We start from the raw sequence: 26,610 nt of genomic DNA on the forward strand, positions 1-26,610 counted from the left end.
CTGGTGGTTTCAAACTGCTGACCTTGCAGTTACGTGGATAATCCCCCCTCCCCCATTTGTCGCGGGATCAATTCCAACTTTGGTTAACACCATGAATGCAGCGTACAGCTTGCTCCACAGGCTTTGTGGCCTGTCTTCCGAGGGGGTTCAAACTGATCACCTTTGAGTCAGCCGCTGAGCTCCTAACCAGTTGGCCTTAGGGACATCCTATACCTGCCCCTCTGCGTCCACCTATCGGGGCCAATGTGCATTTGGAGAGGGATCAGCTACTTCCTGTAGGGAGAACCCACTCTGGTCTTCAGCAGCATATAGGCTTCCTCAACTTCCTCCCGGAAGCAATCTTCCCTCCAATAATCACGACTGACACAAGAGAGAGCGATGTGGCTTTCTACTGTAAACTCTGACAGTCTCGGGAACCCACAGGGGCGTTTGACCCAACCTAGAGGGTGGCTACGAGTCAAAACAGTCGTGGCAGTGAGTTTAGCTTGGTTATTCATGATGGAGCCTTGGTGGCGCTGTAGGGTAAGCCTTGGGCTGCCAATTTTAAGGAGAGTGGTTCAAACTCACCAGCTGCTCCCGGGATTAAGATGAAGCTGTCTTTTCCCGTAAAGATTCACCGCCTTCTGTGAATTGGGACTGACTCGATGGCAGTGGGTTTGGTGTGAGTTTGGCTTTTTTTTTAAAGCCACAGATACAAACGACCCACCTTCTGGTTAGCACCCCAGCACCTTAGCCACTGCAGAGGAACCAGGGCTCCTACAGACCGAAGCTGCACTCGGAGTTGGACCCTGTCCCTTGCTGACTCCCTGTGAAAGGCCATGAGGCCCTGAGCGGGGAGGACAAGGGGTGAGGGCTGGCTTCCACTCGGCCTCTCTTGTATGAAGATTTACAACATTCATGGAATCTGCAAGGGGGATGGAGGTGAGGGGACTCGCTGTGACACCCCCACCCTCGTTTCAGCACCAGGTCTGCACCTGCTGCTGGCTCTGGGACCGGAGCAGGGAGGGAGGCACTGGCTAGCTGGACAAGTCCCACGGGAAGATGCATCTCGGCTGTTGGCTATGTCCCCTTATACGTTCTCATGTTTCAGGAAGCCTAGGCCTACTTCTAAGGGCCCTGGTGGCTCCGGGGTGACACAGTGGGCTGCTAACTACTAGGTCAGCAGTTTGAAACCACCAGGCGCTCCATGGGAGAAATGATGAGGTTGTCTGCACCCATCAATAGACTTTACAGACTTAGAAACCCAGAGGGGCAGTTCTACCCTCTCCTACAGGGTCTCTATGAGCTGGAATCAACTCGGTGGCAGTGAGTTTGATAACTCTGGCAACCAGGCATGTTTTATCCTTCCTCTGCTGTTTGGCAAGGGGCCCTGATGGAACAGTGGGTTATTCATTGGGCTGCTAACCACAAGGTCAGCAGTTTGAAACCACCAGCTCCTCTAAGGGAGAAAGAGGAGCTTTCTGCTTTCATTAGGATTAACAGCCTTCTCGGAAACCCACAGAGGCGGGTCTCTGTCCTGCAGGGCTGGGATAAGTCGGAATCAGCCAGACGGCAGATTTTCATGGTTTGGAGGCCATGGGCTGGGCCCCTGGGGGCTGAAAGAGCCTGAGGCCTGTGACCAGCTGGCGGTGACAAACAGCTTTCCGACAGCTGTCCCCGCAGCTCAGCTGGGCGCCATCTCTCCCACATCTGGCTGGAGGAGAGGGTCGGCGCCCTCCCCCCCCCAGCTGGAGTCTCAAGCCTGCTTGCTTTCCCTCTCACTCACGGCCAGCTCCAAACCAGACACTGCCGCGGGGCGCCTCTTACGAGATAGAGGTGATCGAAGATCAGGGAGGGCTTGTCCATCTGGCCCAGGATCAGCAGCATCTCGTTGTCGATGAATTCCTTGAACTCCTTCAGGTTGCAGTTCATCTGCTGCTCTAACTCGCTGCGGATCTGCCGGGGTGGGAGCGGTGGGGAAAAGCGATCGGTTACAGGGAGCCGCTGTCCATCCACAAGGAGTGGACGTCCCCGCAGGAGCAGTCTGTTCACAAAACCTGTCTACTGGTCCGGAGTAAGCCCCTTTCTCATTCCGACACACCGGGGTGGGGGGTGTGTATGTGTGTGGGAGTCCAGGAGGGGAGCACCCAGGCTGCTCAGCTGAAAATAAAACCCGCCCGTGGGAAGTGGATTCCAAATCAGACAAATTCTCTAATTCCTAGTACACTTTGATTCCCGGAAGAGTTTCCTTCCCTCAAAAGAACAAACCCAAAGGGCCCAAATAGAAAGTAAATGTTTAGAAAATGATGCTGGCAACCTATGTACAAATATGCTGGATACAATTATGGACTGCTATAAAAGCCCCTAATAAAATCATCTTTTTAAAAATCAAAAACAAAACAAAACCCTCACTGCCATCCAGTCGATTCCAACTCACAGCGAGCCCAGAGGGCAGGGTAGAACTCTCCCTGTGGGTTTCCGAGGTTGGAACTCTTTACAGGAGTAAAAAAGCCTTGCCTTTTTCCCTCTCTCAGCGGCCGGTGGTTTTGAACTGCTGACCTCGTCGTTTGCAGTTCAACAAGTAATCTACTATACCACCAGGGTTCTTACTTTCTCCCTGCGGAGTCAATTCCGACGCAGAGCAACCTTACAGGACAGGGTGGAGCTGCCTCTGTGGGCTTCTGAAGCTGTACGTCTTTATGGGAACAGAAAACCTCATCTTTCGCCTGTGGAGCAGCTGGTGGTTTTGAAGTGCTGACCTTGCTGTTAGCAGCCCAATGAGTGCACGCTGGCTAACGTCGATGAGCGAGGCTTGGGGATGCCAGGACACTCGCGGCATGGGCGGCAGAGCCTGACCCTGGGGCCTCTGTGCTCTCTGCAGAGCCTGCTGCCCTAGGGGAAAGCAGTGGCCCTGGGCGAGCTGAGGGGCACACAGGGGAGTGGTGGAGGCTGGGCATGTTCCCACCAGGCTCTTGGGAACAGGACAGGTGGAGACTGGCTGGTCCCGGCCTGCCGGGCAGGTAAGCTCCTTACTTCTTTGGAGGTCACGTTCTCTAGGTCCTGGCTCATCATGATGCTTCGGAGTTTGGCTTTGATGAGGCGCTCTGTCCTTGCCCCTTCTGTTGGCCTGCAAAGAGATGCCCATGAGGGAAGCCCAGTAGCCGGAGAGCGTTTGGGCAGAGCTGGCGGAGCCCAGGGGCTCGAGTCTGCCCAGCGTGTGGTCTGGGCAGGTGGAGCGGATTCCTCTGTGTGAGTTCAGGCTGCCAGGGCAGGGACGGAACGCCCTCAGAGGTCAGCGCAGTGGGCGCAGAGCAGGGCAGACCCGGGTCTGGCGCTCTGAGAGCAGGGTAACCAGCGCTCTTTCTACACGACACCCCTTCTGAGATTCAGAGGCCGCTTATTTCTCCCTGGGCCACCTCATTTCTCTTAGGCTCTTGCACCCAGTGGGTTCGGGGAAGGGTCTCCTCATTGAGGCTGCCCCACCCCCTGCACCCTGAATGCATTCCGGTTCCAAATCTGGAGGAGCCCCATGCTCTCAGTTTTGGAGAGATCATCATCATCATCATCATCATCATTTCAGGGGCTTGGTGGTGTAGTTGCTATGCATTGGGCGGCTAATTCCAAGGTCGGCAGTTGGAAACCACCGGCGGCTCCGTGGGAGGAAGACGGGGCTTTCTGCTCCTGTAAAGAGCTACAGTCTTGAAAATCCCCAGGGGCGATTCTGCTCCCCTGCCCTATCGGGTCCCGAGGAGCCAGCGCTGACTCGATGGCAGCGTTTTCCTGCCCTTTCAAAGCAGACCGTCAGGGCGTTCTTCCGAGACACCACGGGGCGGTGTCTGAACAGCCCACCTGTTCAGCAAAACGCCCAAACCAAACTCACTGCCATGAGTTGAGGACCCTGTAAGGGCGGAGTAGAGCGGTTCCCGTGGACTCTGAGACCATCGCAGCTTTAAGGGAGTAGAGAGCTTCCTCTTTCTCCGGTGAGCACGTGGTGGTTTCGAACTGCTGACCTCACTTTTAGCAGCCTGTGGGTAACCACGCCGGCACTGGGCTGTGTAGGCCCCACAGCGCTCGGAGAATCAGATGCGACCTCTTGAGCTGCTTCCCACGGATTTGCCTAGGATTCTAACTGGGGGAGGAGGGGTGTCACAGACCCTCCGTGCCAACAAAAGACAGCCCCTGGGCCTGGGGTTAGAAACCTCGGCTGGTTCTCAGCGGCGCCTCTGAGGCTTGGAGGTGGACTGGCAGGCTCAAGGCTCAGGCACAGCAGTGCCTGTCGGGGAGGGCTCGGCGCACTTACTTATCCACGAACAGGGCTGGGGAGTCGGGCCGCGTGGACTCCAGGTCCTGCATGGCGTTCCACTCGTTAATGCAGCTCTGCTCGGAGCCGATGCAGCTCTCGTAGTAGGTGGCCCAGATGAGGGCCACGCCGCCGGGGAAGTAGTTGTGCCTCCGGGCCACTTCGCAGGCCTTGTGCAGGACCTGCAGGGCGGACCTGGGGGGAGGAGGCCAGAGGCTCAGGCCCGAGGGGCACGGGGCAGGGCATGCATAGGGTGCTGACCCCCCGTTCCTGCCCACTTAAGCTGACCCTTGCCAGCTGACCCAGCCAGTGAGTCGGAGTGGGCAGGACCTTCCACAATGGACGGGGTGGGGTGGGTGTCTCAGAGAACTTCCTAACTCCCCCAGGTCATTTCATGTCAACGAATTAAGATCTAGCCACTCTCTTGAAGCTGGGCCGAAGTGAGCTGGAATCAACGGGACGGCAGTGGGTATGGCAAATGTTTCCTAAAGGTGAAGAAGCCTGGTGGCTCTGGCGGGTAAGCGGTGGGCTGCTCAGCGCAAGGTCGGCGGTTCGAACCCACCAGTTGCTCCGAAGAGCAACGATGAGACTGTCTGGTCCCGGAGAGATTCACAGCCTTGGAAGCCTGTGGTTTACGTTGCAGCTGTCCATGGTCCCCTTCAGCAGAGGGCTCGAGATGAAGCCAAACCTCCGAAAGGAAGCGTCTTCGGTATGCAGCAGTCACTTTACCGCCGTCCAAAACATTCTCTCTCCACATCCACCCCCCAACCGCTGGACCCTCCTCACGGCAACCGCGTGTGTCCGATGGTTCCGCGGGGTTGTCAGGGTCCCAGGACTCTTCCGCGCCATCTCAAAGGTGGGTTCGAACGCCGGCCTTCTTCTGGCTTACAGCCGGGTGCTTAACTGTCTGCCCTCCCAGGGACTCTGATGAGCGTGCTGGTGCTTAGTTCTCTGAGGACTCTTCCGCGCCATCTCAAAGGTGGGTTCGAACGCCGGCCTTCTTCTGGCTTACAGCCGGGTGCTTAACTGTCTGCCCTCCCAGGGACTCTGATGAGCGTGCTGGTGCTTAGTTCTCTGTGGAAACGGGTTTCCAGGAACTCGCTGAGACAGACATCCACCGCGGGACACGTTTGTGGACGCGCAGGGGGGCGGGGAGACCAGCAGAGGCGGCAAGTAGGAAGGGTCGACTGGATGCTCTCGCGCTGCCTCCAGGTACGACAGAAGCCCGGGTTGAATGTTTCCTCCGTGGCCGGGGGTGGTGAGATGTGACTCCAGGGTGGTGAGGGCGGCCTTGGCAAGCTTAGGGAACTCTTCTCATCAGGCATGGTGCCATCAGGCAGGCCACGGGGTTGGCGTGTCGCTGCAGGAGCTGGTGTGTCACAGCTACGTTATCAGGAGGAGGGGAGACAGGGAAATGCTGGGTCCCCCCCCCCCCCCCCGCCACAGCTACCTGAGCCAGGAGTCCTGTCTCCGTGGGGGCCTCACCTTGCAGGGGTCCCCAATGACAACACTCTGGAGCCTGGCCCCCTGTGTGCTGGTGTGGCAGTCACACCAATTCATGTTCACTTGATAAATAAGAACGAAGGGGTAAAGTCTAGCCTGTCAATCAGGTCACAGCCTGGTGATTCCCTCCTTGTGGGTGTGGCCTTCTCATGAGGATCCTGGGATTTCTTTGCTTCCTCCCTAGAGGCGGGACACACTCTTGTCTTGTTTCACCATTCCTGTGGACAAGCCACATGGAGCCACGCTGATGGTGGCCAGAGCCCTGGAAATGTGTCCACTCCCATTGGACCCATAGAACTTTCCACCCACCGGCCTGTGTTCTTCCTGCATTTGGTATCACTGCATGTGCTGCGTGAGTCTGAAGAGGAATTTATGGGCTAATATTGAACTTATGGACTTTTATCTGGATTGGGCTGGGATGTTTTCCTGACATATAATTACTTCTTGATATGAAGTTCTCTCTTCCACAGATGAGTGTCTCTGGATTCGTTTCTCGGTTAGTGACAACCTGGACTAACACAGCAGGGCTTGTGTTCACAGCCACCTTCCTCAACAGACTGTTCACCCCATAAGGGAAGGGACTGTGCCCGCCTTCTGCCTCCCTAAATGCTCTGCGCCGTTTCCTCCACCGCCGAGAAGACAGGCCGCTGTGCTGCCAGTGGCTTTTACCTGGATGACGGCTCGTCCGCAGGAGTGGTGCCGCTGGTGTTGAACACTGTTGAAGTTGCTCCAACTCACGATGGGCCCCTCGGATCATGGAACAAAGGCTGCCAGGGCCCACTGCCAGTGTCATGCCACTAAATCTACCGGCGCCTGCTGCATCCTCGAATTATTCAATCAACAAGGTGGCTCTTCTGATCAAAGTCTCTAGCTCCCACCGCACCCCCTTTCCCTGCTCTGGTAAGCAGGTGGGGAAGACACTGATAGGGTCCGTCTGTGAGTCACTGTGAACAGGAATCCCTGCTGGGGGTAAACTGAACCCTCTGAGAAGCAGGAGGTGGGATCGTATGACCAGCAAGAGCCAGGAATGAAGCATGTCGTTTGGACCCGGGATCCCTGTGCAGTGAACCTCCTGGACCCAGATGACAGCTGTAGCATCGGAGGAGCAGCAGCAGAACCAGGAGCCAGAGCATGGAACACAGTGGCCGACTTCCCAAACCCAGGGAGCAAGTGGAGCCGAGTGCTTTTGTGCAGGAGGTTGGCTGGAGGAGTGGGCTGCCTCTGGGCATCCAGGAAGCTGGACTTGCTGACCCACAGAAGTGGAGTGGAGTGTCTCCAGGCTGAGGCTGAGAGCAGAGTGGTTTGCCCTTTGGGCATCTGCTAGCAGACTTGACGGAACTTTGTAACTGGAGTTCTGATGATCAGTCAACCCTGAGCGTTTCTCATTGGCATTCCTTCCTTAATAAACCCTCGCAGCACGAAGGCTGCCTGCGCGTTCTGTGTAGCCATCCCAATGGATGTTAGGATGCAGAGAATCAAGAAGAGAGGTGGAACAGAAAACGCTGGGAAATACTGAGTTGGCCAAATTTCAGAACTGGATCTCCAGGCCTTTCTTCCTAGCCTGCCTGCTCCTGGGCACTCCAAGGAAGCCTGTCCACCCTGGGTGACCCTGCCGGTATTTGAATTACCAGTGGCCTGGTTTCCAGAGTCACAGCCCCTCGGTAGCACACACAGTCAGGTGTGTGTGTGTAGAGTCTGCACCTGGGTGGGTTTCCAAGTGGGGGGCGTGTCTAAGGAGGGGATGGCCGTGTCCCGGAGCCCCACTTACCACATGGCCTGGACAGACACGGGCTTAAACACGTGCAGCCTCCCCGCTGTGCTCACGCTGAAGCCGCTGGGGGCGGAGACACAAGAAGCAAAGGCAGCGGTGAGACAACGGATGTTCCTCCGGGCACCCAGGGAACACGTGTCTCCACGAAGTCACCGAGACCTGCTTTACACCTGCCCATGGGGCTGCCACCAAAGGGTGAAGGCCCAGCAGAGGGTGACGGGATGGAGGGCAGGAGACAGCGTCCCTTCTTCCTTCCTCGCCGCTGTCCCACCCTTCCCGCTCCTCCCCGCCCCCCCCACTCCAGCTTTACTGTCTTGGAAACCCACAGGGTTAGTTCCACTGCGTCCCGTGGGGGAGCTATGCGTTGGTGTCAACTCCACGGCAATGAGTTTTTTTGGGTAGCTTCGGTTGGCACCTTTAGTCTCGCTGTACCTGTCCATGTGTATCTGCCCCCGGAGGTCCACAAGGGCTGTGAGTGCATGTGCTGTCTGTTCACTAGGAACCTCCAGTCCAGGTCAGTGAGTGAGCGCCATGCACCCGACTGCTTCTCCGGAGCTCTGCTGGTACAGCAGCGGGCCTGGAACAGGCTGCCTTCACGCCTCCCCGATATAATGTCCATGGTTTACCCTCCCATCTTATTTCAGAGCAGCACCAGCTGCTCTGCCGAAGAAACACCTGGTGATCTGCGTCCACAAAGACGCGGCCGGGAAGGCCCTTGGAGGCAGCTCTGCTCTGTGGGCATAGGGCCAACGTGAGTGAGTCGTGACTGCCTCAACGGCGACGGGCTGGGTTCTGTGGGTTGTCTGATGCCCGGGGGTGGAAGGGGTGGGGGTGTGGCCTGGGCCAGCCCAAGTCTGAAAGAACCTTCTAGACTCTGCTTACCCATCTCCGTCCAGGTGGATCTTGGTGTCGCTCCACAGCCGGAGCACCATGCCGATGGTGCAGCTCTTACTGCGGTGAGAGAGACAGACACGTCGTGCTGGGAAAGGTCGTGAAGGGAATGTCGGCTCTTGCCGCTGAGTTTCTCCTCTTTTTATTAACTGTCTTCTAACAGGCACGCTGTTACCAGCAGCTGTTCAGCTCAATGACGGGCCGGGGCAACACCCCAAGGCCACCAATGTCATCCGTAGCCATGGCTTTGTTTACTTCTATCCACCTGCCTGAAAGACTCTTCAACCTACGTCCCTGTTCTGCTTCCACCTCTGAACTTGCCTGATGGCCCCTGGCTTTTTAAAGACATGGCTTGAGGATCATTAGGTCCTTCAGGAAGCCTTGGGCATGCATGCGGGTCACCTACCCTCTCCTGTTCCCACAAAGCCCCTCAGGTTTCTCCTTCACTCAGCACCCTCACCCTAGACGCCCAAGAATCCAGTGGTCATAGCTGTCTTCCTTAATCAGCTTCTAGGCTCTCTGAAGTCAAGACAGTGTGTACTGCGGGTACCTGACGTCAAGTCCAATGCCTCATCCACAGGGGAATACAAATGCACTGTATGCTGCATGAATGTGCAGGCAAATGAATGTGGGGCAAAAGGTGCTCACTTTAATGGCCTTTCAACACATCCAGATTTGGCAATGGTGGCATACAGGCCGATTTACCCAAGAGGAGTTGAGCCATGCAGCCTCATTTTACACACAAAACAGAGTCTGCAGTATAAAGCTTCCACCGTCTAAAGTCACCTTTCAAGATCCACCTGAAAGTGCAGGACAATCTCTACACCTACAGTGAAGTCCGGTTAATCCAGCTGCTAGTCAAATGTACATGCCAACCACCACAGTGAGCGACGCAGAAACCAAAGACATGCCTCTGAAATTGACCAAGCACGTAATCAAGGCGCATCAGCGAGAAGCTGGCCTTTGGAACACAAAGCTGGGAACAAAGAAGCACCGGCAGTTGGAAAATAGGGGGACTTGGTGATCAGAAACAAAGCTGGGGATCACATGATTTTTGCAAGCCCCACGATTCCACGGCAAATATCCTTTTCCCGACAACACAGACCCGACGGTACCCAGGGGCTTTGCCGCATGGAACACACAGGAATCAAACAGACTCTATCTGCGTAAAAAGAGACGATGGCAAACCCACGTATCAGCGGAGGAGACAGGGCCAGGGGCCCACAGGGGCACGGACCACAATGCTCATCTGCAAGCGCAGGTTGAAGATGACGAAAATGAAAATAAGTCCACCAGAGTCCAAATGAAACCTTGGGACAATCGCACCTGAGTTTAGAGAACATCACCAGAACAGATCTGACGCACTGACCGCCAATGAGTGAAGACCTGACCAGGTGTGGGGTGACTTCGAGGACACCGTACGTGAAGCAAAAGGTCATTAGGAAGAAAAGACCAAAGTGCGTGTCGGAAGACTCTGAACGTGTCTCCTAATTGTGGCGTTGCTAAGGCAAAGGCAAGCAGTGACGTCTAAGGGCTAAACAAGCATCAGAGGGCAGTGCGAGGAGACAAAGAACAAAATGAAGCAAACCACTTCCACGGAGTCAATTCCAATGCGCAGCGACCCCACGTGACAGCAGAGCTGTCCCTCCCTGTGGGCTTCTGAGATGACCAATCTTTATGGAAACAGACGGCCTCATCTTTCTCGATCAGTGTGGCCGGTGGCTTTGAACTGCTGACTTAGAGGTTGGCAGCCCAACATGTGACCTGCTCTGCCACCAAGGCTCCTGGGTCAAGACGACCAAGCAGAGTACTGTAATGAAACGTGCGAGGCCTGGCCAAAAGGGAGAAAACACTTGGCAAATCTCAAGCTAAACAAACTGAATTTGAACTTGAGCGCTGGGTAGCATAGTGGGTGATGAGTGGGCTACCACAAGATCAGTCCGAAACCATGGAAGAAAGAGGCTTTCTGCGCTGGTAAGGAATAGCAACCTCGGAAACCCACGGGGGCAGTTCTACCCCGACCTGTAGGGTCACGATGAGTCGGCTTCGGCTTGATGGCTGTGAGGGGGGATGGCTTCTGAATTGTGAGAAAACAGATGTCCGTTCTTTAAAGCAGGGGTGGGGACATTTTTGCCGCCCGGGGCCATTTGGATGGATACTTGCAGCATGGTTCTTGGGCCATGCTGGTGAACACTTCCTAAACTCACCCCGAATGTAATGGCTGGAACTGCTGCTCTTGGGGGAGGCCTGGGATGTGAGCTGGTGTTGGGGATTTGAGGGCCTCACACGCACGTTCCCTAACCCTGCTTCCCAGCCGCCTGCTCGTGCTGTCTTTGGTGGAATGAAGGGACCCGCACCCCCGTCCGACTCACCTTTCCTTACTGGAAAAGTCCACTCCCAGCAGGATATTCTCCTCAGTGTCCTGGCGCCCGCTGCTGTACACCACCACCATGTACCGGATGCGGTCCATCCAGGCGCTCTCTAAACGCACGGCCTGGGCAGGAAGGACACCACGGTCACACCAGCTTCTGCGGGTGACCTTTCCCCCGTGGGCTCAGGTGCTAGGGGGCATTCCTGCCGGCAAGAGCCATGTCTCATTTCAACCCCGGGACCAGGGACGGAGCTGGGCTAGTGACCAAATATGAGGCACTCAATGGACAGTCTAATGGAGCCCAATGGAGCCCTGGTGGCAGCGGTCCGTTAACCGTCAGGCCAGCAGTTCAAATCTGCCAGCCACTCCTTGGGAGAGGGATGAGGCTTTCTGCTCCCGTAAAGACTTACAGCCTCGGAAACCCACAGGGCCGTTCCACCCTGCCCTCTAGGGTTGCCATGAATCAGCATGGACTGCACGGCAGTGGGGTTAAGTGAGTTAATCTAGCTCCGGCTAATGGAGAGATCGCCCACATTTCTTCCCACACCTGCCTGGAAGCTGGGCCCCTGGTTTTTCAAACACCAGCAGGGCCACCCATGTGGGCAGGTTTCAACAGAACTTCCAGACTTCGACACCCCAAACGAGCCAAAGAAAACGCTACAGATCCCTACAAAATGGTAACAGAACGTCGCCCCGTTACCAACCACTGTGAGGGTGGCAAGTTTCGTTCTGTTGTGTTCAAGGTGTGGACGCCAGGACCTGGGCTGAGGGAGGCTTAGCACGCTCTGGGCCAGTCCTCTGGGGCACTGAGGAGCAAATCTGGCTCTGGTTTAGGGGGGCAATTGGGGGGAACTGCCCTCTCCCTCCCCCGCTGTTCATGCGCGATTCCCGGGGGAGCTCACCAGTTTGATCCTGTCTTCACAGCGCAGGAGGTTGATCATGACTTGAAGGTGCTGGGGCAGGTCACCTGTTGGACCAACACACCGGGCTGTAAAAGGTGCTCACCCACCGGCTTTCAAGGCAGGAACCCAGGGGAGGCTGTGACGGTGAGGGCCTCGGAGAAAGGCCAGAGACATGGACAACGTCCCAGGTTGTCAGGGAGGCCTCTGGGGGTCTCCAAGAAATGCCACGACTTCCACAAGGTCTCAGGTGGCAAGGGGACGGACCCCACAGCTGGCTGGTTCTGCCTGTGGCTGCCCTGCAGGCCTACAGGGGCTCAAACGGCCCCCCACTGGGGACCATCTTTCCCCAGGAGTCACTGGTGGGCTCTTGCTTTTCAGCTTCCTCTCTGCAAGCTGCCTGGAAGACCCGCCCTGTGATCTTACCGGCCTTTCAGATTTGGTTGCTTTTTGACCCGAACGGATAGTCTGTTTGAGACTTTTTATTACTTTGTCCCCAAACCAAATCCACCAGGAAAAAAGAAAGATCCCCACGCTCTCGGCTGGTGTGCCGCTCCAAAGGCCCTTCAAGAAAACCTCCAAGTGGGAGGTTTCCAAGCACCGGGAGAACTGAGACTATCCCTGGACTGGGTTAGGTTCAAAGGGTCAGCCTGTCACTTGAAATCTGCAGGCCACTGGTACAGCAAGTACAGGACGTTTTTACAGCCAGACAGGTGACTGCCAAAAGGCTCGCTAGCTCCCAGCACCACCTAGAGGGCACACCTTTCCCCCCCCCTCCCCCTCAGCCAGTCACCACAGACTCGGCTGCCACGGTTTCTCTGGCCTGCAGACTCCCCCCTGCTTCCTGACTGCAAACTCCAAAACCCGCTGCCCTTGAGCCGTGACCCTAGAGGGCAGGGCAGAACGGCCCCTGTGGGTTTCTGCGACTATAACTCTTTATGGGAGTAGAAAGCCTCCGCTTTCTCCCAAGGAGCGGCTGGTGGTTTCGAACTGCTGACCTTGCGGTTAGCAGCCCAATGTGGAACCCACTAGGCCACCAGGGGTCCTGGCTGCACTGATGGTAAACTCCCCAGACTCTCTGCCATCAAGTGGACTCCGACTCAGAAGGACCCTCGAGGACATGCTAGAGCCACCCCTGTGGGCTTCTGAAGCTGCAACTCGTCCTGGGATTCGAAGACAGCCTCCTCTTTCTCCCACTGGCGATGAGCAGCTCAGAGCTGAACTGACTGCACCCCAGGGCTCTGCACTGACAGTGAGGGTGGATTCACAGGGTCACCCGCGAGCCTCACCTGCATGCTTGTGGAGGTGCTGAAGGCTCTGCGGGCCTTGAGGGCTGTTCCCCTGCTGTAAGAAGAGGGCCGCTCCTTTCACCATGAAAAAGCTCTCGCTTAAGCTGCGAAGAAGAGCACAACCAGGGGTCAGTTTGGAGTCCGGCCAGCCGGCAGGACGTGCTGCAGAGGGAGAGAGTGGGGATGGGTGGTGGTGGTGGTGGTGGTGGTGGTAGTGGGGGTGCACACATCAGTGGCTTGGAAAAGGCAAATGACACGGAATGGTTTTAACAATCACTCCATATCCTATCCTAGCCTTAACCCTTGCTACACAGCTTGCTGGGGAGCACGCCTGCTGCGGTGCAGTGGTGCTGATGGGGGAACCTGCTGCGGTGCAGTGGTGCTGATGGGGGAACCGCTGATTCCAGTGAACACAGCCCCAACGGTCTTCTTGGCGGTCAACTCAGGAGCAGGGCTTCTCCTGTGCGGTCACTGGGTAGATTCGGACTGTCAGTCTATCAGCGAGCAGCCGAGCGCTCGCTTGTTGGGCCACCGGGGTTCCTGGCCGAAACCAAGCTTCTGCGAAGACCCCCACAGCTCAGTCCAGATTCTCCCAGAGCCCTACTGAGCCTGCCACAGGAAAGCAACTTTGAAAACCTCCTCCGCTCGCTCGGGGATACAGAGGGGTGGGCGGGGCAGATAAGAAGGAGATAATGTCAGGAATCCCAGGAAGGAAAAGTATGTCTGGAGACTGAGTCTGGAAGAATTATGCTTGACATGATTGAACCATGGAATGATATGACATATATATTAATTTCTAGGTTACAGAAAATTAAAACAAACAAACAAACCCAAACACAGAGATCCGGGAGTTAGTTCCGGGCTCGCACTAAACCCTAGTTCCAGCTGAATAACATTCAGTTCTTACATCATGGCCCTGCTGGATGCTCACCTTCATGAAACGATCACTGAAGATCAGGGTGCCACAGCACAGTATGCTGAGGAGAGCTGATGGTGCCTGGCTATCAATTGGAATGGGGTCTTAAAGGCCGGGATTCAAATAGGCAGCCAAGTAAGCGAGGAGTCAACTAAGTCCACACAAAAGAAGCACACCAGCTTGTGTGATCCAAAGGTGACAATCACAAAATTCGAATGTGGTGAAGAGAAAAGCATCGGAGCTAAAATTATGAACACCCAATTTGGGGAAGGCTTTGAAGGACAGTGGGAGCCCCAAACCCGTCTGTAGAGTGTCCAGGCAGCCCAAGCCGCTGGCAGATCTGCTGGAGCCGCAGGCAAGGGTCCCGAAGAGCCTTACTGTCCGGCAGAGACCACTGTCACTTGATGATTCGACATCACATCAGTACCAGCCAGTTGGATTCCCTATAGACAGGACCTGAATCAGCACTGGTGCAAGTGTCTCTCAGTTGTCCTAGGACAGAAACTTCTTCCCTGGATTTTTGACTGTTGATGGGGGCAGGGGGGAAGGGGGTCTTCTCCGCCTTACACATCACTTGTAGTTTTGCCTTATACTAACATGAGCTTATCCTGCACACCTTAGTGCGATTTGTCTTCCACTGTTTTCTGCTGGGTTTCCCAGCTGTGAAGCACAGGAAGAATGGATGTGTCAGGATAATTAATAAGTGATACAAGGTGCTGTACGGAATGTGGGGGGTGGGGGTGGGCGATAAGGAGGAAAAGGGGATTTCTGGAGTAAATAATGCAGGCAGGCGGGGGAGGGAGCACTGGAACTGATAGCGATCACATAACTCATTCTAAAGGCGACTTAGCCATGGGGTGGAGACTGAAGATAGATGTGGTGGTGATTGTACAACATCCCCTGATGTCATGGGACCACTGAACTGTTCCATTGTATGATACGTGAATTATGTGCCCATAAAACGGTTGGGGGAAAAAATCTCCTCTCTCACATGGGGCTTTGTTCCCGACGTGTTCCCCAAGAGCTTTTGTACGGTTTGTTGATTAAACTTTACAAAGTGCTTTGAACTATGCTTGGCATGCAGTTCTTTTTTTCTTTTCTCTTTAGTAATTTATTTTATCTCCGCTGTTGAAAATACATGCCCCCAGACATACACCAGTCTGACAGACTCTCTGCGGGCAGTGCAGGGACACTGGAAGGATTCCTCAAATTGTGCGATGACCCGCACCGTGCTACACTGCATCCTGCCCCTCTCCCACTGGTATGAAGTCCCTGCTCCCCAGATTGCCTTTCTAACCTTCTGCACTGCGGGTGTCGATTCCACACGGTCCCCCCAAAACCTCACTGCCAACGAACTGATTCCGATTCATAGCACCCACTTGCACAGTTTTTAAAAAAGCGCCATAGCCAAGGCCGATGTCCCGTGAAGCTCAAGTGCAGTGTGGGTTAAAGGCTCCAGGTCACAGCCTTGGTTGAAGGGTTAAAGAAGATCTTGGGGCCAAAGTCTGGGATTTCCCGGCCTCCCTGGCACCAGAAAGCCCCTGACTTTTCAAGTTGCTGCTGCCTTCCCCTGATGAAATGCAAAACCAACCAGACAAGCCCACTGCCCTGGAGTGGATTCTGACGCGTGTCCACGCAGGATGGGGCCCTTGTGGGTTTCCGTGGCTGGGAGGCTTTATGGGACCAGACAGCCTCAACTTCTCCCTCGGAGTGGCCGGTGGGTTTGAACAGCAGCTGACTGCTGAAAGCACAGTGCCAACAGGGCACCTTGATGAACAAGATTTTCAGCCACTGTGTGTGCTGATGAAGGCCAGCGCCTGTGATTCAGCAGAGTCAAAGTGGCTGTGTCCAGGGTTCCTGCAGAGTCTGGGGAGGGGGCTCAGGGTCACCCAGTCAGCAGGACAAATCTTTTGCCTTCGTTATTCTAATTGGGAATGGCATCTGTCTTTAACCTATCACATTTTGTAAATGATAATTAAAAAAAAATCTTGCTGTCATGATCTGTCAAGGGGGGGGGGAACATCACTTCAGCTTAAGTTAAAAATGATATAGTCTCAAAAATAAATAAAAGGTTAGCTATTAATGACTACCAACTATTTTAAAGAATACTCTCAACTATGAAAATCAGCCCTAAGCTGGATCAGAAATATCAACAGGGGCTCTTTGCTGAACCAGCTGTGATTATTCTCCTTCTACTGCTGGGCATTCATTTCCCCAGTACTTCATGTTGAGCAAGCATTACCTTTCTCAGAAGACTGCTTTTGACTCTCCGAGAAGATAAAACTTATACTCGACAAGGGCCGAGAGGAGCCCTGGTAGTGGAGTGGTTACATGTTGGGCTGATGATAATCACAAGGTCAGCAGTTTGAAACCACCAGCCTGCTCCAAGCGAGAAAGATGAGGCTTTCTACCAACCAAAAGAGTTAGTCTCAGAAACCCAGGGGGACAGTTCTACCCTGCCCTACAGGGCACCGTGAGTCAGAACTGGCTTGATCGTGGTGAGTTTGTTTTGCTTTGTTTTGGTATAACGGCACGAAGTACAATAACAAACCATGCGTGACTTTTCCTATTTCCGAGAAACCTCACTGTTCAAGTTATCTCAAAAACTCACTGCTGTCAAGTCCATTCCAACTCACAGCGACCCCTACAGGGCAGAGCAGAACTGCCCGGGGCTCCCAAGCTTTATCGGAGCTGACAGCCTCATCTTTCTCCTGCAGAGCAGCTGGCAGTTTCAAACTGCTGACCAGACAGTTCGCAGCGCGATGCGTAAACTGCTGCACCACCAGGGCGCCTGAGTTTAAGCTACAGAAAATTATAAGTCACGATTTCCTTCTTGCGCAACCAACCAAGTCCAATATCAGTGTTCTGAAGGGCAGACTAGAGAGTAGATGAGAAACAGAAAAGCCCACCGGCATGGAGTCAATGCTGACTCACTGTGACCCTGCACCCCAGGGTTTCTGAGGCTGCAAGCCTTTACAGCGGTGGTTCTCAACCTTCCTAAGGCCGCGACCCTTTCATACAGTGCCTCACGTGGTGGTGACCCCCAACCATAACATTATTTCCGTTGCTACTTCATCACTGTCATTCTGCTGTTATGAATCGGGCGACCCCTGTGAAAGGGTCATTCGACCCCCAAAGGGGTCTCGACCCACACGTTGAGAACCGCTGCTTTACAGAACAGACATCTCTTTCGTAGGTTTGATCTCTTTCGTAGGTTTGAACTGCAGGCCTGGCGGTTAGCCATCCAAGGTTTACCCAACCATGCTACCAGGGATCCTTAAGAAATAGCATTCCTTTTTTTAAAAAATCATTTTATTTGGGGCTCATACAACTCTTATCACAATCCATACATATACCAGTTGCATAAAGCACATTTGTACATTCGCTGCCCTCATCATTCTCAAAACATTTGCTCTCCACTTAAGCCCCTGGCATCAGCTCCTCATTTTCCCCCTCCCTCCCTGTTCCTCGCTCCCTCATGAACCCTTGATAATTTATTATTTTGTATTTTGTCATATACTGTCCAACATCTCCATTCACCCACTTTTTTGTTGTCCATCCCCTAGGGAGGAGGTTATATGTAGATCCTTGTAATTGGCTCCCCCTTTCCACCCCACCCTCTAGCACTCCTTCTTTATAATCGAACTTGGACTTGAGCAAATGGATGCCCAGGAAAAACGTAAGCATGTTTCCTGTGATTTGGGGAAAACCAAGCACCATCACGTATGCCCCAGACATCTAAAATTAGTGAGCATTCTAATCCTGGACGTAAAACCAAGCACAACAAAGACTCGGCTAATTCTAGCATTCACTCCAGGAGTTAGGAGAAACCTCTAAAGCAAAACCAAGCTCACTGCCATCCAGTCTATCTGACTCACAGGGACCCCAAGGGACAGAGTAGAACTGCCCCTGTGGGTTTCGGAGGCAGTCACTCCTCGCAGGGGCAGGCAGCCTTGTCTTGCGCCCTCAGAGCACCTGGTGGTTTGGAACTGCTGACCTTGCAGTTAGCGGCCCACCGTGTGATCCACTAGGCCACCAGGGCTCCACAGAGGGAGCCTCTACGTCAGACAAATGAGAGAAACTGGGGTCTCGTACACTGCGGGGCGTCAATCACATCTGTGCAGCTGCCTGGTGGAATTCTCACGGCAGGGAGAGTGACCGTTCCAAGGTGAAATGACACGGCTGGGTCCCACCTCTTATGCAGGTGAGTGACGGACGGGCCACCAACTGGTTTTGTTCATAAGGCTTGACCCCTGCGTTGGACTCCCTCGTCTCGTCTCTCCCACCTAGGATGCCTGCATCCTACAGGGGTTTCATCTTTACACGGAGAAGTTCTCATGGCACAGTGATTACAGTGCTCGGCTTCTTACTGAAAGGCTGGCGAGGCGGCACCCTGCGTGCGTGACGAGGCAGGCCCAGGAAACTGTGGGGCGGGTCTACTCTGTCCTATGGGGTCCCTGTGCGTCGGTGTGGACTAGATGACCGTGGCCTTGGCTTTCTGGTTTGTTCCATCTTGATGACGGAGCCCTGGTGGCGCGTGGTCACGGGTTGGGCTGCTAGCTGCATGGACACCACCAGCTGCTCTGTGGGAGCAAGAGGAAGCTTTCTACTCCCGTAGAGTTAAGAGTTTCACACACACTCAGGAGCAGTTCTACCTTGTCCTAGACCAGCGGTTCTCAACCTGTGGGTCGTGTCCCCTTTGGGGGTTGAACGACCCTTTCATAGGGGGGGCCTAAGGTCAAATATTCAATGGGCTTGGGAACCGAGACCCTGCTCCTCGATCCATCTCCAGACTGGTCCGCCCACATGCAGATACGCCCTCCTATGAGTACCCGCCCGGCATGAAGACTGTTACCCATGCCACACCGTGCTTCAAGACAACATTTCGTTGATGTGTCATTAGAAATAAATATTTTACATTATAGAATTACTGGCACATATTGTTTTTGTGATGAATGACTACGCTTTAATCATGTTCAATTTGTAGTGATGAAAATATATCTTGCATATCAGCTATTTACATGGTGATTCATAACAGTGGCAAAAATGACAGTTAGGAAGTAGAAACGAAAATAATGTTATGGTTGGGGGGCCACTACCACATGAGGAACTGTATTAAAGGGTCGAGGCACTAGGAAGGTTGGGAACCACTGTCCTACAGGGTCGCGATGAGTCAGCATCGACTCTATGGCAGAGTGGCTGGATTGAATCTTTTGGGGAGCAGATCAGCAGCACCCACCCTCCAGTTAGCAGCTGAAGCCCTGCACCCCAGAGGGGCTCCTCCCGCTCTATCAGTTTCTCGCTGGCCTGCCAGCTCCCATGCTAACAACAACGAGAGACACCAGTAGGACCCTGTCTGGGCAGTCTCGCCCTCCCTCCAGGGGAGTGAGAAGCCAAGGAGCCTGCACACCCTTCAGGCTGTCTCCGCCCCGCAGGTCACAGCTTCACCTCACACCTCGCCCTTCCCATCACCACCCTCCACTCCTGTCACCTTGCACATCCACACAGGCTTGGTCTTCAAAATCCCTGGCTTTACATCGCGTCCTACTTCTACACCAAAGGCCAAAACTAAACTCACTGCTGTCATGCCGACTCCCAGGCAGCCTAGAGGAAGGGCAGGGCAGAACCGCCCGGGTGGGTTTCTGAGACCGCAACTCCCCACGGAAGTAGAAAGCCTCGTCTTTCTCTTGGAGAGGCCGGTGATTTCAAACTGCCGACCTTGCAGTGAGCAGCCCAAGGCTTCACCACGATGCCACCTGATCCCAGGTATGTGCACACCAGGCACTCCAAACATCCACACCATCATAGAAGACAAGAACTGGTGGGTGGAAGCCGCTGAGCAAATCTGTTCCAAACAACACAGAACTCTTTTGTCAGAGACTTTTGTTTGGTTTTTTTAAATGAAGGAGAAGCCACGTCTTACTGACCAGACACCCGATCGCTCTGAAAGCAGCCACCCACCACAGCGGCGCTGGGGGCGACCTCAGCCTTGGGAATTTCAGAGACTGCTTCCGGAGGCTCCCCTCACACTTCCTTCGGGAGAAAGGACACCGTGCCCAAGAGGAGGTGGGATCCTTCCAAGCACAAGGTCCCTGGTGCTTCAGGCGCTGAGAGTGATGGGCGCCAGAGGGGCTGGGGCACTTGGCCTCTAAGAGCCTGCCGGAGCCCTGCAGGGAAGCCCCAAGGCTCAGTTATCATCCTGGCTGTAATATCCGCCTGGGGAGGCGCCTAAGCGGATACACAGGGGAAGGGCGGCCACATAGATGACTCCGGCATGGAGATTCCTGGGGGGGAGGGGAGGTGGTCACAGGGTTTAAGCAAACAAGGGATGCAGAGAATCTGGGTGATGCTGCTTCCCGGCTTCCAGGCTGAGCTGCCTGCAGGCACGGCGCCCCACGTACCCTCTGTGTGGCTGACTCAGACGTGGCTCCCGCCACGGGGACCCTGACTCATCAGCCTGGGTCAAGGCAGTCCTGTAAGGATCTAGCTCAGTGGGCACGCGTCCCCGCACTCTGTCCCATGCGGCAGATCTTAGGGCCTGGGGCAAAGAAACATAAACCACCCTCCCCAAACCCAAACCAAGGACTGTCACCAAGGCAATTCCAACCCTTAGCAACCCCACATGGGGAAGGGGGACAGAACTGCACTGTAGGTTTCCAAGAATGTAACTCTTTATGGGAGTAGAAAGCCTCCTCTTTCCCCTGAGAAGTGGCTGGTGGCTTCAAACTGTTGACCTTGTGGTCCACAGGCTAACAGGTAACTACTAAGCCACCTGGGCTCCTTGGGACTGAGCTACCGAACCCCTAGACCAAACTAACTGCCACCGGGATCTGATGCCGGCTCATGATGACCCTATAGGACAGGACAGGCCTGCCCCTGTAGGTTTCGAGACCACAGCTCATTACAGCAATATAAAGCCTCATCTTTCTCCCATAGAGCATTGGTTGCGGTCTGACCTGCTGGCCATGCAGTCAGCAGCTTAATGCATACCTCACAATCCCACCGAGACTGGAAGGCAGCAAGTTCGAGATTTATGCGTTTAGGTCTACAAGACACACACGTAGCTGGGCTCTGAGCCCTGGCCGCTTGGGGAGGATGACCCAAGATGAAAGGTCCCATAAAGCACGGAAGGCAGTAGGAAACCTCAAGCGGTGCTCAAGACAACAGAACCCAGAACAGAACAGAAACAGGGGGGCGCCCAGAAGACCCACAGACAGAAACCCGAGGTGGCGATACCTACAAACTTGGGCAGGAGTCCTGAGCGGGCTGGAGGAGGAAGCAGGAAGTCAGGGAAATCAAGAAGAGTCTGTGGTGGCTCTGTCCACCTCCTTAACGCCACCGCTAGCTGCTTCTAGCCGGCCCGGAGGCCCCGGCCTTCCGGTCCCTGCAGGAGGGAAGGCAGGGAGCGGTGGGGCGGTGGCAGGGGCTCTGCGGAGAGCAGTGGGGAGCCCCGGCGGCGGCGGGTGTTCCTGGCCAGGAAGCCGAAGGCCCCTGTGGAGCCCTTCTCGTCCCCTGATGTTCTGGCTTGAAAATGTCCCTGTCCCAGCACATCCTGATGAAAGAGGGCCATTCAGAGGGCGCAGAACAGCTGAGCGTCCTCTAGCCACTGGGCTCCCACGGGCTCCACTCCCACAGGCTTCCTTATGGGCTCGGGAGCAGGTCGTGGGGGGAACATGCAACAGAGCGAGGCCAACAACTGCTGGCCAACAGACATCTAGCAACCCCCTAACCACCAGGGCCCCACTGGGCTGCATCCATGTGCGGGACACAGTTTCAATGTCTCCCAAACCACTGACCGTTCACCCAGCGGGGTGTGTGTGTGTGTGTGTGTGTGTGTGTATGCGGCAGCTTGAACAGTGGATGCCATCAGCTGTCCGCCATGTTTGAAACGCTTGGCTGCTCTAGAAATTCTTCGGTCATACTACTAGTTACTCAGGGAGGCAAACCAGACGTCCCGGGTCAAGGGGTGCCACACCAGAGAGGCCGAGGGCTGGGGAAGCCCAGGCTGTGCTAGTAACGCAAGCCCAGGTCCTGAAGGGTCCCCTTCTAAAGCCACTTGGACGGAGCCAGTTGGAAGCTGCCTGTGCCTGTCCTGCTTCGCTCAGCCCAGTTGGGACATCAACTAAGGAATCACCCGCATTGCAAGGGAGGGTAGAATGACCACCCAAGGGATGAAACCCTGCTCACGTGCATGAGAGGGAAGAGAGGGCATCAGAGCGTTCTGGAGCCTTCTATGAGTGCAGGCAGCCCTGAGGAGGCACATGTGGGAGGGTCCTGTCTGGGAGCTTCCCTAGCTCCTAACGAGCCAATGAAACCTCATGGAGCGATTGAATGAGACGTGTACTCCAGTTTCTGTTTGTTGCCAGTTGGAGAAACTTGTAGCTTTGCATCTTTAGAGTGGGCTCGATTCATGCTGATGGAGCCCTGCTGGCGTCGTGTGCTACACGTTAGGCTGCCAACTGCAAGACCGGGGGTTCGAATCCACCAGCTGCTCCGAGGGAGAAAGAGGAGACTTTCTGCTCCTGTGAAGATTTCTGGCTTCTGAAACTCACAGATGCACTCTACCCTGCCCTATCTGGGCACTACGAGTCAGAATTGACTCACTGGTGGTGAGTGAGCTGCTTGCCTATCACTGCCCACACTGCCAACGGCTGGAATTCCGGCCCTATTTGTCCAGAATGGAGTCTGGAGCCCTAATCCGGCCAAAGTTGACAGCAGGGCAGCTGCTGGAAGCCCTGCTCTCAAGCCTTCTTTCTTCCCAACTGCCCACGCACTGGGCACAAGAAAGAATGAGAACGCGCGGGGCCAGGAAGACTCGGCGCCAGTGTTCTCCCACTATCCCCGGGGGCCATCCGAAGGGTTGGGGGGCCCTCTGTCGTCACCTTAGCTGCCACTGCCGTCATTGTGGCCAGGGGGCAGGGCACACTGACCCTTGGCGACAGAGTGGGACTCCGAAGAGGTGCTCATCCTGCGAGCAGCACAGCGAACCCAGAAGCTGTTTGGGGGCTGGTGTCGTGTTACACGCTGGGCTACGGCCCGCATGGTCAGCAGTTTGAAACCACCAGCAGCTCCCCGGGAGAAAGACTGGGCTTTCTATTCTCGTAACAGTTAAGTCTCGGAAACCACACGGGGCCGCTGAGTTAGCACTGGCTGGATGGCTATGAGTTGGGTGTTTTTTTCTCACCCTCAGGAAGACCACGTGCCAAGCACGGTGGCTGGCTCTGCAGGAGGACACTGAGGCAGTCTGCTTCCGTAAAGATGGATGGCCTTGGAAACCCCAGGGCCTGGGGCTAGTTCTACTCCACCCCAGGGGCGCCTAACAGCAGAAACCGCCTTGCTGGCAGTGGGCTTGGTTTTGGCTGACCGGGTGGCAATACCTGGCTGTGCAAGTCCCCCGGCCCTGCCATTCAGCACTTCAGGTCACCCAGGACGGGAGCTGGTCCAGAGCTTGTGAAACAGAATCTCCAGGCGCAGCCGGGGAGCCGTGTTTGTACCAGGCTCCTTCTGTGGTTCTGCACCGAGGTGCGCAGCCTGGGCTCTGTCGTTGGGCGGTGAGATCGATGTTCTGACACCACCTCACAGAGTTCAGTTTAATCGGTCAAATAGCCAAATACCTGCAGCGAGTGGCGTTCTGTGCTACTGTCAGGTCATGGATCAGGGCTACATTAACATGCTTCTGTAAAAAGATGGATGCACGATAAAAAGGGGGTAGATGTGCAAAAGAACTTCAAATTTTCAGAGAGTCCATTCTTTCTGGAGCGCCTGGAGTTGATTGACCCCCTCAGCAGAGGTAGCAGCAGCAGACTGAAAGAGAGAGCTCGGTAGGGACGGGTCTACCTGACAGCCCGGCTCTTGAAGAGTACAGTCTGCCTCTGAGCAGACAGGGCAGTGGTGCAGGATCCATGTCGAGCCAGCTCAGCAGGCACATGGTCATGGCCTATCTGTCAGTGGAGGCCCGCTTGTTGCTCCAGGGCTGAGCAGGTTTCAGCAGAGCTTCCAGCTGGAAACAGACTAGGCAGAAAGGCCTGGCAACCTGCTTTTGAAAACCAGCCAAGTGGAGGTTCTGGGATTAGCGATGGTCCGATCCGAAGCCGGCCTCGGGAGGCTGGTGTTTGGGTCTGCTGTGTGTGGGTAACCCAAGTCGAGGCCAGCCCGCCTCGCACCCCACTGCCTCCCACCCCCCACCGGGCAGCAACCATCAACAGAGAAGACTGAAAGCCTAAGGGCTCAGACAGAGCCAGAGAATTCTTCCCATGATTCTCCCCTCACTTGAACTCTTGTTCCAAAGTCAGAGCTACCGTGGCTGCGCCGGCAACTTGTTCTCCATTCTGAGCCTTGCTCCGGGCACCGTTTTTCAGTGGCTAAGAAAACAAGTCACCCCGAGGACACTCCTGCCCGCCTACCGGCGCTCCCAAAGTGCGGCACAGCACTGAGAACAGAGGAATTCTGGCTCCACAGGGCCCCTGCTGAGGAAAGGCGCTCCTTGCAAACTCTGGTGCTGCCGGGGCATGCCGTTTGGCAAGTAGGCGTGGGCTTGTCTCAGACAGAAGGAATGTCCACAACTATTTCAGAGGGGAAGAGGCATTCTTGAGCCGGCTACGCAGCCTCTCCCGCACGCGAATAACAAGCTTGCCAATGCGGGACTTGTCCCCGTCTGCACACGTGAGTCAGCACGCAAGGGGCTCTGGGAAGCCTGGACAAACTTGACGATCGTTTCCTGGTGGTCCCCTTGGGCACCCAGTCCATGAGGGGAGAGCCAGTGCCACCAGGTTGACCGCCCTTTCTCCGGTTGGGTGGCCGTCCCTTAGTCATGCCCAGTCCCCCACCGTGTGCCCGGCTCCCAGGCTGGGTCCTCCAGCACAGGGCTGGCCTAGAGGATGGGGACCGGGCTGCACTGTCCCGTGTGGTGATCATTAGCCACATGTGCTTAAGGGCTTGTGGGGGCACAGCCACCGGAACTGTCTTGTCACTTTCTTTCACTTGCTTAAAATCCATCATCTAGAGCAGGGGTGTCAAGTTCAATTACAACGCAGGCCATTTGGTACAACAGGCAAGATTCACACGGGCCACATCACATTTACAAATTTTGTCAAAATTTATATTTTGAAGTGAGGATTCAGGAATATGGATAGGACAACTAAAACACTATATAATTGCTTTTAGTTAAACATTTATTTTATTTAATGCATTTATAAAACTAAAATTATTCTTTTTTACTGGAAACTTGTCAGCGCTTTCCTCCTACTAGTTTTCACTTACCTCTTATGTTGTGACCGGGAAATATTACAAAGTAACTAATAAAAAACACAAAATGTTGGACAGCTGACAAGTGTGACACACAATCATAACGGCTTCCCTCTAAAAATGTTAACTAGCGCTGCCACTAGGTATGATTCATAACAGCACAACCCAGAGTGCTCTTTTTAACCTTTCGCTGTTGGGATCTGTTTCCATTACGTGACACTGAGAGTGGCAGACACATCGCGTCCGAACATCGCCGGAACTGAGTCATCGCGTTTATACACGTCCAAGGGCCCCCAGGAAAGGCACCGGGCCATGTGTATACTCGTCTTCAGTAGTTAAAGGGTTAACGAGGGAAGTATGTTTACGGTATTGCCTCCATCTCCCCTAATCACTATTTTCTTCATAACTTTTTCTATTTTCATTTTATTTCAGAGCATCGAGGGCCACAAAAAATTGCCTTGGGGGCCGCATACGGCCCTTGGGCTGCCAGTTTGACACCCCTGATTTACAGCAGTGGTTCTCAACCTTCCTAATGCCTCGACCCTTTAATACAGTTCCTCATGTTGTGGTGACCCCGTATGTGGGCATATGTGCATGTGGGTGGACCTGCCTGGAGACAGAGAGAGGGGCGGTGTCTTGGTTCCTAAGACCCTCAGAAATATGGTCTTAGGCGACCCCTGTGAGAGGGTCGTTCCACCCCAAAGGGGTCACGCCCCACAGGTTGAGAACCGCTGACCTAGAGCATCAGGGCTCGCAACTCATCATGGCTCACAACTGCTGGGTAGAAGGAATGGCTCCAGGAGGACAGGGGGTGGGGTGGGAGGGTGGGTGGGTAGGGGGCGTGCAGCACACCCAGTCCCTCGACCTGGTGGGCACAGAGCTCCCACAGTGCCTAACCACGGTTCTCTTACACCCACTCCCAGCCCAGGACCCTCCAGGGGTCCGTCCCGACTTGGAACACTCTCTCTCCTCCACCTTCATCGACACACGCCTGACCTCAAGGAGCTTGGGACCCCGCCTCATGACACCTCCACGTGTGGGAGGCAGAGCTGTCCCCATGGACTGACGTTCCCCGGGCCTCTGGGTGGATCTGAATTGCTGACCTTCCGGCTAGCAGTTCAGCGCTTAATCATCATCGGCACTGCGCCCAGGGACCCTGTGTAAGATGACCTCTAAGACTCTCTCTTCCACAGTGCACTCCACAAATCTCTGTCCTGCCCTTCACTGGACCCCTCCTGGCCCTCAGACAGCCTGCCAGCCGGGTGGGATCTCTGTCCACGGCCTTGTCCCTCCTTCTGGCCGACAGAGAGCTGCCCGTGTTCTAGCGCTCATCCCTGTTCAGGAGGCGGGTCCAGGACACGATACAGCCCCAAACTCACTGCCATCAAGGCAATGCCGACTCACAGCGATCCTACAGGGCTGCATAGAAGTGCCCCCGTGGGTTTCC

The 26,610-nt window shown here is 54.9% G+C and overlaps 1 protein-coding gene across 1 annotated transcript in view; it reads right to left on the reverse strand.

The window, feature by feature from the left end:
• SSH1 (slingshot protein phosphatase 1) overlaps nucleotides 1-26,610 on the reverse strand; it is a 54,940-nt gene that overhangs the window by 13,726 nt on the left and 14,604 nt on the right. Inside the window, exons 2-9 of the mRNA XM_004709640.2 lie at nucleotides 13,004-13,107; nucleotides 11,718-11,782; nucleotides 10,817-10,938; nucleotides 8,436-8,504; nucleotides 7,551-7,616; nucleotides 4,280-4,474; nucleotides 3,013-3,106; nucleotides 1,807-1,935 (exon numbers count right to left, since the gene is read on the reverse strand). Of these exons, the coding sequence (XP_004709697.2) occupies nucleotides 1,807-1,935; nucleotides 3,013-3,106; nucleotides 4,280-4,474; nucleotides 7,551-7,616; nucleotides 8,436-8,504; nucleotides 10,817-10,938; nucleotides 11,718-11,782; nucleotides 13,004-13,088 (825 nt within the window). The 5' untranslated portion in view covers nucleotides 13,089-13,107. The remainder of the gene's footprint in view (nucleotides 1-1,806; nucleotides 1,936-3,012; nucleotides 3,107-4,279; nucleotides 4,475-7,550; nucleotides 7,617-8,435; nucleotides 8,505-10,816; nucleotides 10,939-11,717; nucleotides 11,783-13,003; nucleotides 13,108-26,610) is intronic.

Source organism: Echinops telfairi, unplaced genomic scaffold (genome assembly GCF_000313985.2).
Source record: "Echinops telfairi isolate 266 unplaced genomic scaffold, ASM31398v2 ScPeMD7_7412;HRSCAF=8450, whole genome shotgun sequence".
NCBI classification, from domain to species: domain Eukaryota; kingdom Metazoa; phylum Chordata; class Mammalia; order Afrosoricida; family Tenrecidae; genus Echinops; species Echinops telfairi.